Raw genomic sequence first — 12,719 nt, 5'->3', positions numbered from 1 at the left:
GTTGTCTTCCAGCTTATCATGCCAGGGGGCCTGGGTTCGATTCCCGTCTGGGTCGGAGATTTTCTCCGCTCGGGGACTGAGTGTTTGTGTCGTCTTCATTGTCATCATTTCATCCTCATCAATGTGCAAATCACCGAAGTGGCGTCACCTCGAAAGACTTGCTCCAGGTCATCAGGATTACCCATCGGGCGGCCCTTGCCACATGACATTCCATTCCATTCCATTAGTTGTCTTAATATTTAAAAAGTAGTAGCCAATATTCTTTGCAGTACCTTCCTGTTACAAACTCCAATAAGCTTTGAGAGTGTGACCTTAATCTGTAGTGACAGAGAGGTGAGAAAGAGAAGAAGAAAGCAAGCTATGGTGTGTTGAAAATAAATTGAGATTTTTGACAGTTTGGTTCAGGAGAAGGGACAACACAATTGCCCAATGTACGAACAGATCAGCATGCACAGGGCAGATAGTTGTCAGACTGTCAATGAATGTTAGCTTGTAGTTTCAATTGTGAGTGGCTTCCGTGTCAGTCAACTCTTGTTGTGGAACAATGTGTCAAAGCTCTGGAGTGTTCTGCTATTGTGAACTGACGTGTTTCTTTTAGTATTGCTTTAGTAGCAGCGTCTTTTGTTTCATAAAGGTCACCATAATAGAGGTCATCTGAGAACACATCACTGGCTACAAATGTGTTGATTAGAAGCCTAATTCCATACCCCAGACAAGATCATGAAATTGTGTGCAGGAGAACTTTGAACTGGAGTGCGATAGGGCGGGGTCTGATTTGCAAGAAAGGTGGACAACATTTGTATTATGTTCATAGTGCTGAGAACGGAAGGAAGGTAACAAAGGTAAAGCAACACCAGGTTGTCCTTTGCTTGAAATATCAGTCAAGATAAGAAATTACTTCTGATGGATAGCCAAGACTAATGCATTCCAGCAAGATGCAATTCACAGATCTGAGAACGATACACTAAATAAACTTCTTTTCAGCTTTAAAGAAGGAGAGTTATTCAATAAGTAAAAGCCTCCTCTATGAAACAGTCTTCAGGAGCTCAGTTTCTGGCATGAAAAATTTTAACATCTGAATTTTTGTTTACAATGAAATGAACACCCTTAGCTGCTTACAGGCATAGACATAATGTCAACGGGGACAGATGAAAATGTGTGCCCCGACCGGGACTTGAATCCAGGATCTCCTGCTTACATGGCAGATGCTCTATCCATCTGAGCCAACGAGGACAGCATGACTGCAGGGATTTATCTCTGGCACGCCTCCTGCAAAACCCACATTCTCAACGTATTGTCCCGCACTACATTTGTAGTGCCCCCACACATTATACTCATTGCTCACAGCGCGTTGCCGATTCCCGTAAGAGTTCGGGCACTGTTTGTGCATTTGTACAGAAGAAGAAGGTGGTCAAACGGCTGGTGAGCCTTAACTATCTTAGTATATTTATGAATTTTTGTTGTTGAGAGAAGTGACATGTTTCAGAAGATTTTAATGGACAAGTGGGTAAGCTGGGTGCTACCAAAGTTGTAGGCAAATTTGGGGAGGATATTGTGAATGATGATGCTAGTCTGCTAGAAATGTGTGGACAGTATAGTTGTAAGATAGTGAATGTTTCTTTTTATTATTATTTTTTCAACATAAAGAGATCCATAAATATACATGGATACAGCCTACAAGGAAGTTACACTCTATAATTGATTATGCTACTGGAAAAGGCTTAAGTAATCATACTAGTGTGGAGGACTGTGAGCAGAATGTGGATCTGACCATTTCCTGAGTCAATGTGCTCTTTGGTTCCCCTTTGAAAATATTAGTAGGTGCCCAAATAATTGTAATGAGAATGGAGGGAAACTGGAACAACCACTTTATAAGTTAAGTTTACTGCAGGATTCTCCAGTTTCCTTCTTATAGAAGCAGAGATTGGGTGGGAAACTACATCAGACTGGTGATGTGACAGTGGAAATATTCATTAAGTGGCCTTCAGAAGTCTCAGAGTGGTTGAGACCATGCCTGTCAAATTTGGAAGTGATTGGTGCTGTGATGATATTACAGCAAAGGAGAAAAAGGAGGCCTATAACAGATGGCAATAAGGCTGATGGTAGAAATAGTGTGTGTGTGGGAGGGGGGGGGGGGTGGAGTGGGGGGGGGGGGGAGGGAGGGAGGGAGTAGTAGTGTACCAGATGTGTCTGACAACTTCAGTCACACACTATTCACTATCAGATTGAGGAAAAAAATTCTTGGTTTGCCAGCCCTTGGAGTCAAAACGATGAGATCATATCATATTCAAAACTTTATCTATGTTTTAATCTTGGTTGGAATTCATTCATTCATAATTCCATGTATCTTCACCAAAAACGTGGTTAGGTTTGAATTGAGCTGCCTGTTTCATAAAATGAAGCAGATCCCTAGCCATAGTAAAGTACTTTATAATCTGAAGAATTCAGTCTTGACCAGATTTTCATTTCTTTTAAAAGCATATGTAAATAAAGGGTGATCAAAAAGTTTCCATTTCAGGGTAATGCTGTACCATATGTGCAATGTAGTGCAACTCCAACTTGTATATATAAGTACGAAGATGTAGGCAAGGGGATTGAGGCATTCATGTCTTTCTGATGTGCATGCAGTAAATGTGCAGAAACATGAAGTATGGTGACGTTATAACCAAATGTGTCCAAACGGGACATATTATTCGTGTCTTGTATGCTGAAGGACAGACATCTGTAGACATCCATCAGAGAATGAAGAATGCGTATGGGGTAGCATGTCTGTCAGAAGACATCACTGTGGAATCATTTTGCCAAGTTCTGTGCTGGCTGCGATTCAACACAAGATGCCCCATATCGCTAATTTCATAATGTGGAAGTTACACCAACTCTAGTAGGTGAACTTGAGTACCTGCCCATAGACCTGATCTTCCCCAATTATAAGCCACTTCTTTAATGGATAAATTACATTTTCTGAATCATGGCCTTCTGTCTTATCTATATTAATTGAGGACTGTGAGTTGGGAAATATCACTGTGTGCATCATCAATACAATAAATCATTTGCATCTTCATGATTACCCTGAAATTCACAATTAAGTTCCTGGCAGAGGGTTCTTCGATTCACCTTTGGCTTTCTCTTTGCCATTCCTCTCTCGAACAGCAAGCAGAAAAAATGAGCACTTTATGCTTTCCATGTGAGTTCAAATTTCTCTTATTACATTATGGTGATTGTTCCTTCGTACGTAAGTGGACACTAACAAAATATTTTCAAATCTGAAGAAAAGGTAGGTGATTGAAATTTCATGAGAAGAGCCTGCCACAATGAGAAATGCCTTTCTTTTAATGATTTCCACCCAATTTGCATATCATATGTGTTGCACCCTTTCATTTATTTCACAATAATACAGAATGAACTGCCCTTCTTTGAACTTTGTCTGTATCCTCCGACAGATGACTGAAGAGAATCATTCATCTTAACAGAAGGCAACCCTTCAGCAAATTGCTGCAGATTTCAATGCTGAACCATCAAAAAGTGTCAGCGTGCAAACCATTCAACAAAATATCATTGATACGGGCTTTTGGAGCCGAAGGCCCACTCATGTACCCTTGGTGACTGCAGGACACAAAGCTTTACGCCTCGCCTGGGCCCTTCAACACTGACATTGAGCTGTTGATGACTGGAAACGTGTTGCCTGGTCAGACGAGTCTTGTTTCAAATTGTATCGAGCAGATGGAGGTGTAAGTGTATCGAGACAATCTCAAGAATCCATTGACCTTTCATGTCAGCAGGAGGCTGTTTGAGCTGGTGGAGGCTCTGTAATGGTGTGGGGCATGTGCAGTTGGAGTGATATGGGACCCCTCATATGTCTAGATACGACTCTGACAGGTGACACATACATAAGCATCCTGTCTCATCACCTGCATCAATTCATGTCTATTGTCTATTCTATATAATAGAAGGAAACATTCCACGTGGGAAAAATTATATATAAAATCAAAGATGAGGTGACTTACCGAACGAAAGCGCTGGCAGGTCAATAGACACACAAACATACACACAAAATTCAAGCTTTCGCAACAAACTGTTGCCTCATCAGGAAAGAGGGAAGGAGAGGGGAAGACGAAAGGAAGTGGGTTTTAAGGGAGAGGGTAAGGAGTCATTCCAATCCCGGGAGCGGAAAGACTTACCTTAGGGGGAAAAAAGGACAGGTATACACTCGCACACACGCACATATCCATCCACACATACAGACACAAGCAGACATATTTAAATATGTCTGCTTGTGTCTGTATGTGTGGATGGATATGTGCGTGTGTGCGAGTGTATACCTGTCCTTTTTTCCCCCTAAGGTAAGTCTTTCCGCTCCCGGGATTGGAATGACTCCTTACCCTCTCCCTTAAAACCCACTTCCTTTCGTCTTCCCCTCTCCTTCCCTCTTTCCTGATGAGGCAACAGTTTGTTGCGAAAGCTTGAATTTTGTGTGTATGTTTGTGTTTGTTTGTGTGTCTATCGACCTGCCAGCGCTTTCGTTCTATTGTCTATTCTGACGGATTTGGCTAATTCCAGCAGGACAATGCGACGTCCCACACATCCAGATTTGCTACAGAGTGGCTCCAGGAATACTTTTATGAGTTTAAACACATCCGCTGGCCACCAAACTCCCCAGACATGAACATTATTGAGCATATCTGGAATGCATTGAAATGTACTGTTCAGAAGAGATCTCTATCCCCTCGTACTATTACAGATTTATGGACAGCCCTACAGGGTTCATGGTGTCAGTTCCCACCAGCACTACTTCAGACATTAGTCGAGTCCATGCCACACCATGTTGGTGGCACTTCTGTGTACTTGTGGGGGCCCTACACAATATTAGGCAGGTGTACCAATTTCGTTGGCTCTTCAGCGTGAAATGCTAGTGCAACCCATTCTTGAGTACTGCTGGAGTGTTTGGAATCCGCACCATGTTTGGATTATAGGATGACATCAAAGCAATTCAGAAGCGTAATGCTAGATTTGTTGCCAGTAGGTTTGATCAGTACACAAGTATTCTGCGAATGCTTAGCAAACTCAAATGGAAATCTCTTAAGGGGAGACAACACTCTTTGTGAGGCAGTATTTCAGAGATTTAGAGGACCAGTTTTTGAGGTTGACTGCAGAATGATTCTACTGATGCCAGTGTACATTCCACATACAGACCACAAAAGTAAGGTAAGAGAAATTACAGCTCATACAGAGGCTTTTAGACAAGTAATTTTCCCCCGTTCTGTTTGCGAGTGGAACAGGAATGTAAATGACAAATAGTGGTACCCTCCACTCATACCATCTGGTAAGTCTCCCCTGACCCACCATTCTGGGCAACTTTTCTGAAATCTACCCCTTCCCCTAAACCTCTCCAGTCCTTTTCCTTCTCCCCTCTTCCTTCCCCTTTGTAATGGTACTTGAATTACGTAACCATTGCGGCACCTCAACTCAACCTCTCGATACCAGCAATATTCTACTGTGTTTCTGTAAAGTAGTTAACATGTTTCTGACACAACATTCAGATTTGATTTCATTAATGTAGAGGTGCTTTGATACATCGATATGTTTATGTTGCAATGATATTATTCTTATGTGTATTCTTTCTTTGGCACTATGATCTTTGACGTACTTGTAACTCTTGATTTTTGGGCTTGCAAGCAGTTTGTTAGAGTGTCGGACCTTGAGAGAGTCAAGTCTTGGGCATCATGTTGGAAGGACGCATATTGTAGCCAGTTTATAAAATGTGAACTTTAACAGTGAGGAAGATGTTTTCAAGTATGTTTTGTATTGTGAAGTGATGTTTTGTGTGTTACGTGATATTGCAGCAAAAGTAATAAAAAAGAAGTGTAGCTTAAATTCGGAGTGCTGATTACTTTTTTACATCACCATTGTCCTGCAAAAGTGTAATCTTCAAGAATGGTTTTTGAAGCGCATCTACAAAACTTTTGAATATTGCAGTATAAAACCTAGACCTCTTTGCATCCAAGCTTGGAACCATCACCACCTAGATTTTTGATGATTGAGCCATGATTTTACAATGAGACCAGCGAGGGAAACATGAAAAGATGAGTGCTTAGTTTATTAATTATTACATGAAATGACTTTATTAACTGTGCTCTAATGACACCTGCCACATAATAACTTTGTTGTTGCCCAAAAATGCAGTATTTAGCAGCATGTGCAACACCACATTCATTATTAAATTTTGACCTTTGTAGTGGTAGGGTTGTTAGACCTTCAACCCTTCTGCCATAAGGAGGAGCCACTGGCTCCAAAAGCTTGCATAAGTGTAATCATCTTTTATGTGTGTTCTCCTGCCACCACTCAGTGAGTAGATTGTTCTTATCTATCGCGGCGCAAAGTATGTGTGTAGATTCAGATGCACTTCCATCAGTAATACGGTATGGTACTGTTTCTGAAGAAATTGAGCAGTGTATTGTGCATACTGAAACTACAGAAATAATCACTAAAAACATGTGAACTGTACCTCCAAGGAAATTTTGTTGGTCATTATTTAAAAATCTGCAGTTTTATACCAGTGCAGTTGTACCACCCATTTTTTGATCTGTCTCTTGTACTCTAATCAAATGATTAGCATCAGTATATTATGAGATGAGTTAACTACAATTCGCAATACTTTTCCCACTTCTAGCTTTACTTGGTCATTTAATTATACATCACTTCAGGTAGATACTCCTAGATTGTTGTTACTACCATCAGGGATTTGTTGAGAATTGTGCAGTCAAAGAACAATCAGTTTTTCCATTTTCCATTTACTCTACTGTTTGGAAAAGTGAACCACCAAGACTAGAGTGATGTGATCACAATGAAACTTATTCCACAGACTAGGGACATGACAGTATTGTAGGCCTGTGCGTGCACTGTGACTGTGGAAATTCAGAACAGAGTAGCACCACCACATGCTGCAATCAGAGCCACTAGATCTCTCAGCAGGAAATTGAAGAGCGCCTGAGTATGCAGCTGGGGAATACTCTGCCACACAATTTAATGGTGCATTCACAAAGCATCAAGTATGGCTGCAGGAGGATCCTGAACAAATAGGTTGCTGACTGACCATATCACAGACATATTTGATGGGCAACATGTCAGGCAAATGGGCAGACCAAGGAAGCAGTAGATCCCTTCGTTGTTCCACGAAGGCTTGCATATCCCTCCCCACATGTAGACAGCAGTTGGCCTGTTGAAATGTGGCATCTGCATTGGCCTTCAGGAGGGGCAGTGCTTTGGGCTGTATAACATCCCTGATGTAGCAGGAGCTGTTCATATTGCCCTCAAGTTGTAGGAGGCGAGATCACGTGTTATAGGTAATGGTGCCCCAAACCGTCACACTCTGCATTTGTCTGCATTGCGGCTCAACAATACAGTTTACCTGATGTGTTTGTTTTATCCTACCTTCTCGATGAATATGGGGTGCCTAGGAAACCTGCTTTCTCAGATCGCTAGACAACAATTTCAGCAAATCGTATTAATCAGTTTTTATTACGATAATATAAATGGCAATACTTAAGAATGAGATTTTCACTCTGCAGCGAAGTGTGCGCTGATATGAAAGATCCTGGCAGATTAAAACTGTGTGCTGGACCAAGACTCGAACTCGGGGCCTTTGCCTTCCATGGGCAAGGGCTCTACCATCTGAGCTATCCAAGCACAACTCACGCCCCGTCCTCACATCTTTACTTTTGCCAGTGTCTCGTCTCCTACCTTACAAACTTTACAGAAGCTCTCCTGTGAACCACTTGCCCACAAACAGCCAAGTTCGAGTCTCGGTCCGGCACACAGTGTTAATCTGCCAGGAAGTTTCGGCAGTACTTAACTTTGAGAATTTACAATGATGTGTCACAAATAAAGGGCGACATGTAAATAAGAAATCTCTTCAGTATATACAATTCCAATACAAGGGAAGTAATACAGTGGATTCTTCCATCCAGGTCACTGGTCTGGACACTTCTGTAGAACTGCCAAACTCGTAGAACTGGGCCGCAGCCAGGCACTGCGGCACTTGTGTCCTCTTCGTGTAGAGGGCACTGCCGTCGTGTTGTTATCCTGGAGAGGAGTCTGTCAGTGTGCAATTAGCTGTCGTTGTCTCACAGCCATCTCTGCTCTAACATTCCCACCTGGTGTGCCGACACTTGACTTCATGCCGGAACAGTGTCCATCGTGGTGGCGTTGAACGCGGGTGCAGCCATCATTGTAGGACAAGTTGAAGAGGGGTTCAGCCGATAATAAATTTTGTCACTCAATATACCAGTGTCGGCATTCACGTGCCCATTGCAGTCTATGGTATTGGTGGGTTCCAGAGAATGGAAGTTGACCCAATGACGTGTGTCACCAGTCTAGTCCTCATAAGTTGGCATCAAACTGTCAATGTGTATGTGTTCACACATACACATTGACAACAGTGCTCTAATGTTATGCCAACACTGTGGATGAAGCTTTTATGTTCATTATGGCCAAGCAGACAAGGTTCAAATGCTGATATTCCACCCTGTGATGTTGGCAAGGCATAGTGCCACTTGGTTACACTTTTCCACTTTGTATGATGGCTCCACACCACATGGGGTTTGTGTAACACTGACCTGTCATGTCTCACAAAAGAGGATCCTGTTGGGCTTATGTGGACACCACTTCTCTGCTATATGAATCACTTATTGTGGTTCTGCTGTTCTATACATCCTCTTATTGTGGCGTGTTACAGACTGTTGCTTCTGAGTGTTTCACTTTTTACAAACAGTAGTGTGTTCATGTGCAATATGTGACATTTATTTATGTTGGTAATCAACTGCCAGTTCCTGCACTAAGCGTCTACCTCTGTATCTACAGCTATACTCTGGAAGCCACCATGAGGTGCATGGCAGAGTATACATCCCATTGTTCATCTTTATTTGCTGTTGATTATCAGCATGATGGAATAGGCTTCAGGTGTTATACATAATAATTATTTTTAGTTATACACACAATTACAGATGTTAACCATACACTTTAACATAGGTTTTGTATACTTTATTACATGCTCAATCACAGATATTTATACTTAATTATATACACAATTACAAGCATTTGTACTGAATTACCTGCACAACTACAAACATTTTGCCATATATTTTAAATTTTAACACATGTTCATATTTTTTTATCAAAAAATTCTGTTATAAATGGATTTTCAGCCAGCCAGCTGTACAGTTTTTTAAAAATAATTTTGAAGGCACAGATCACGCTGAGAGTGGTTAATTTGTTAAAGATTGTTAGGGTGCTGATTGTGGGTGAATGGATTGTTTTTGCTAGTCTGTGTCTCAGAACATCCATTTTAATTTTTCCTCTGATGATGTGCTGGTGTATATCTCCCCTTATAGGAAATTCTTTAATATTTGTTTTAATGTATAGTGATGAGGTACATGTATACAGATTTACAATTGTAAAATTATTGAGTTTTCTAAACAGAGGTTGACAATGGCTGGTTCAGCCCTACACATTTTTCTTGTGAATTTTTTTTTTGTATCTTCAGTATATCATCTATTTGTGTAGAGTGGTCCCATACTAGCAGTTCATAAGAAATGTGAGACTGGAACAGTCCAAAATATATCAGTCTTAAATAGTTATACCAGTTATTAGGGTTTATTCCTGTTCCGTTCATGTATGGAACGCAGGAGCAATGACTGCTGGAATTCCTCTTTGCATGCAGTAATTGTTCTAATTTTAATCTCACAATCCCTAATTGAGTGATACGTAGGGTGTTGTAGTAGAGTAATAATTTAAAACCAGTTCTTGAAACTTTATTATCAGACTTTCTCAGGATAGTTTACGTCTGTCTTCAAGAGTCTCCCGGTTCAGTTCCTTCAGTATCTCGGTGATACTCTTCCATGGATTAAACAAGCCTATGACCATTTGTGCTGCCCTTCTCTGTATGTGTTCAATATCCACTGTAAATCTGATGTGGTACAGGTCCCACACACCTCAGCAATATTCTAGAATGGGTCAGTTGAGTGATTTATAAGCAATCTCCTTCATAGACTGATTGCACTTCCCAAGTATTCTACCAGTAAACTGAGTTCTATCACCTGTTTTACCCCGACTGAACCCGTATGATCTCTGCATTTTGTATCCCTACAAAGTGTTACATTCAGGTATTTGTACAAGTTGGTTGATTCCAACAGTGACTCATTACTATTATAGTCATAGGATACTCCTTTTTTCATTTTGTGATGTGTAAAATTTTACATTTCTAAAAATTTGAGCAAGTTGCCAATCTCTGCACCACATTGAAATCTTATAAAGAGCTAAGTGAATATTTATGCAATGAAAATAATCAATTATTGATAATACAGGGTGTTTCAAAATGAATATACTGGTTTTAAGGCTTTGTAGCACATATTACATTCACCTCACAATTATAAATAATACACTAAATGAAAGAGAAACACAGTTTTTTTTTACAATTATGCAGTGTGAATACCAATCACACATCTAGTTGATAGGCAAGTTGTTCCAAAACCTTGATCAATGTGTCAGGAGTAACTGTTGCAATAACACAGTTTCTAAAGTTGGATAGATCAGCTAGTATCGGAGACACATGGATCACATCAGATCGTGTGTGAATGTGAAGGTCATGCATAAAATGCAGCGCACCATCTTGCTCCCAAATAAAGATGTGTTGTTCAGCTTCTTCCCATTGCGGCATGGGCCATAGCTGTAGTACATCAATATAAGAAACATTAGTTACAGTTGATTCACCAATAAAGAAAGGCCCATAAACTTTCCATGGGGATATTTCTTGGCACTAAGCATGACACTCACACTTGTTCAACACGTTTTTCGCTCACTGTTTGTCATTCCATACTATTCCCATTGCACACAGGTATACAAACAAAACTGTTTGAGTTGCTCTTTCATTAGATGTATTATTTACAATTGTAAATTGAATATAATAAATCCTACAGTGCCTTAAAACTAGTATGTTCATTCTGAAACACCCTGTATAATATAAATGGACAGGTAAAGAAACTGGATGGGATGAGAAGGAAAGACTTTTCTTCTCATTCCGTCTCCCCTGACCCAGGATTCTGGGTGATTTTTCTAAACTGTACCCTCTTTTCCCTAAATCTCTCTAGTCCTTTTCCTTCACCCCTCCTGCCAGAAGAAGGAGCCACTGGCTCCAAGAGCAAGCTTGTGAAAGTGAAATCGTTTGTGTGTGTGTGTAATACCTATTTAATTCATCTTTTCAAAGTTACGAGGATTAAACTGGGGCAGTTCTCTTAGGTTCTCATGTGTAAAGGAACACTTGACAATGGAGTTACATATTTCAATTTTTGCTTTGCTAACTTCAATTTCAGTTCCTGTCTCATTTGCTAGGTACCAGACACTAACTTTGTTGTCAGTAACAGCCTCTACGTATGACCAGAGTTTCTTTGGGTTCTGTGAAAGACTGCATGACAACATTCTGTTATAATAGTGAAGGCATCACGCATTCCTCTCTTGACAGCCAAATGAGTTGCATTCAGCATCTCTCTGTCTATAACCTTACACTTTGCTGTACACTTATAAATCAGTATTATCTGTTTCTTTAAAGTTTTTTTACAGTGGCTGTATACAATGTAGGTTCCTTCCCTTTATGAAATGTTGTACTGGGTACATACCTATCCAGTGCATGGTCAGCTATTCTTTTGAGCTTTGATAGTTGTGTTCTTTTGTTCTTGCAGCTTAAAGCTTTCATAGATTCACATCAAGGCCAGTTCAACTTCACAATAACAACAATAGAGCGTGCTGTTGAATCTCTGCAAGAGAAAGTGACCTGGAGGCAACGTTTTCAGGCTGACATTGCCGAGTGGCTCAATTCACCTGCTTCTGGTCTTTCAAGGGAACTATAACATTCTGGATCAACACAAAACAACTACTTCCCCAATGGTGCAGTGTACATAAACAGTGTTACAGCTCATCATGAGTGTGAAGTGTCTGTGTAAGTAGAAGTCTCAAGTGATACACTTTTATGGTATTGTGTTTGGTATCAGCATTATGTGTTTATGGCTTTACTTTCAAGTATTGTGTAACAACCTCTTTTTTCTAAAAAAAAAGAAAACTTCCTGGTGTTGAAGCTTCAAGATACTGTTCACTATTTGCAACATTCTGGAAACCTTCAGCCATACCATGTGAGGACAATATCCACACACCATTGAGTCTTGTACACCTGGAACATTCCAGTAATGTCCACTCTAATAAAGAAGTTACTTCCAGTAAAATTTGGCTTGATTTCTGAACAAATAGTATCGCACTTTTCAAGTTGAGTAGCCACCATTATGTTAGCTTCTACTTAATTTAAAATACAAGAATAAATGCATTACAGTGTTATTAATAGTTGTGTGTGAAGTACAGATTATCAAAAATCCTCTTATATTTAAACACCACTTTACTTTTACTTCTAACACACTTTGTTTGAAAGTGAGCAGATAATAATGTTAAGTACTTTTTATGATCTTTAATTTGCTGAAACTTTGACAAAATTATCATAAATATCCTCAAAGCTATTTTGATGTTTGGATAAGTACTCGTAACCTATACTTCATTTAAAAAAATTCAAAATATCCAAATGGGAAACTTTCTCAGTGCTGTTCATCAGCTCTTTCTACATCTACAACTATACTCTGCAAACCACTGTGAAGTGCATGGCAGAGGGTATGTTCCATTGTACCAGT

At 40.1% G+C, this 12,719-nt stretch overlaps 1 protein-coding gene across 1 annotated transcript in view; it reads left to right on the top strand.

Moving 5' to 3' along the window:
• The window catches only part of LOC126428215 (aminopeptidase Ey-like), a 265,785-nt gene extending 253,519 nt beyond the window's left edge, over window positions 1-12,266 (top strand). Inside the window, exon 20 of the mRNA XM_050090131.1 lies at window positions 11,730-12,266. Coding sequence (XP_049946088.1) covers window positions 11,730-11,897 — 168 coding nt within the window. The 3' untranslated portion in view covers window positions 11,898-12,266. The remainder of the gene's footprint in view (window positions 1-11,729) is intronic.
• The last annotated feature ends 453 nt before the right edge of the window (window positions 12,267-12,719 follow it).

The sequence above is a fragment of the Schistocerca serialis genome, chromosome 12 (assembly GCF_023864345.2).
Source record: "Schistocerca serialis cubense isolate TAMUIC-IGC-003099 chromosome 12, iqSchSeri2.2, whole genome shotgun sequence".
Lineage (NCBI taxonomy): Eukaryota > Metazoa > Arthropoda > Insecta > Orthoptera > Acrididae > Schistocerca > Schistocerca serialis.
The sequence above is the reverse complement of the archived record's forward strand: the minus strand, read 5'-3'. Positions and strand labels throughout refer to the sequence as shown.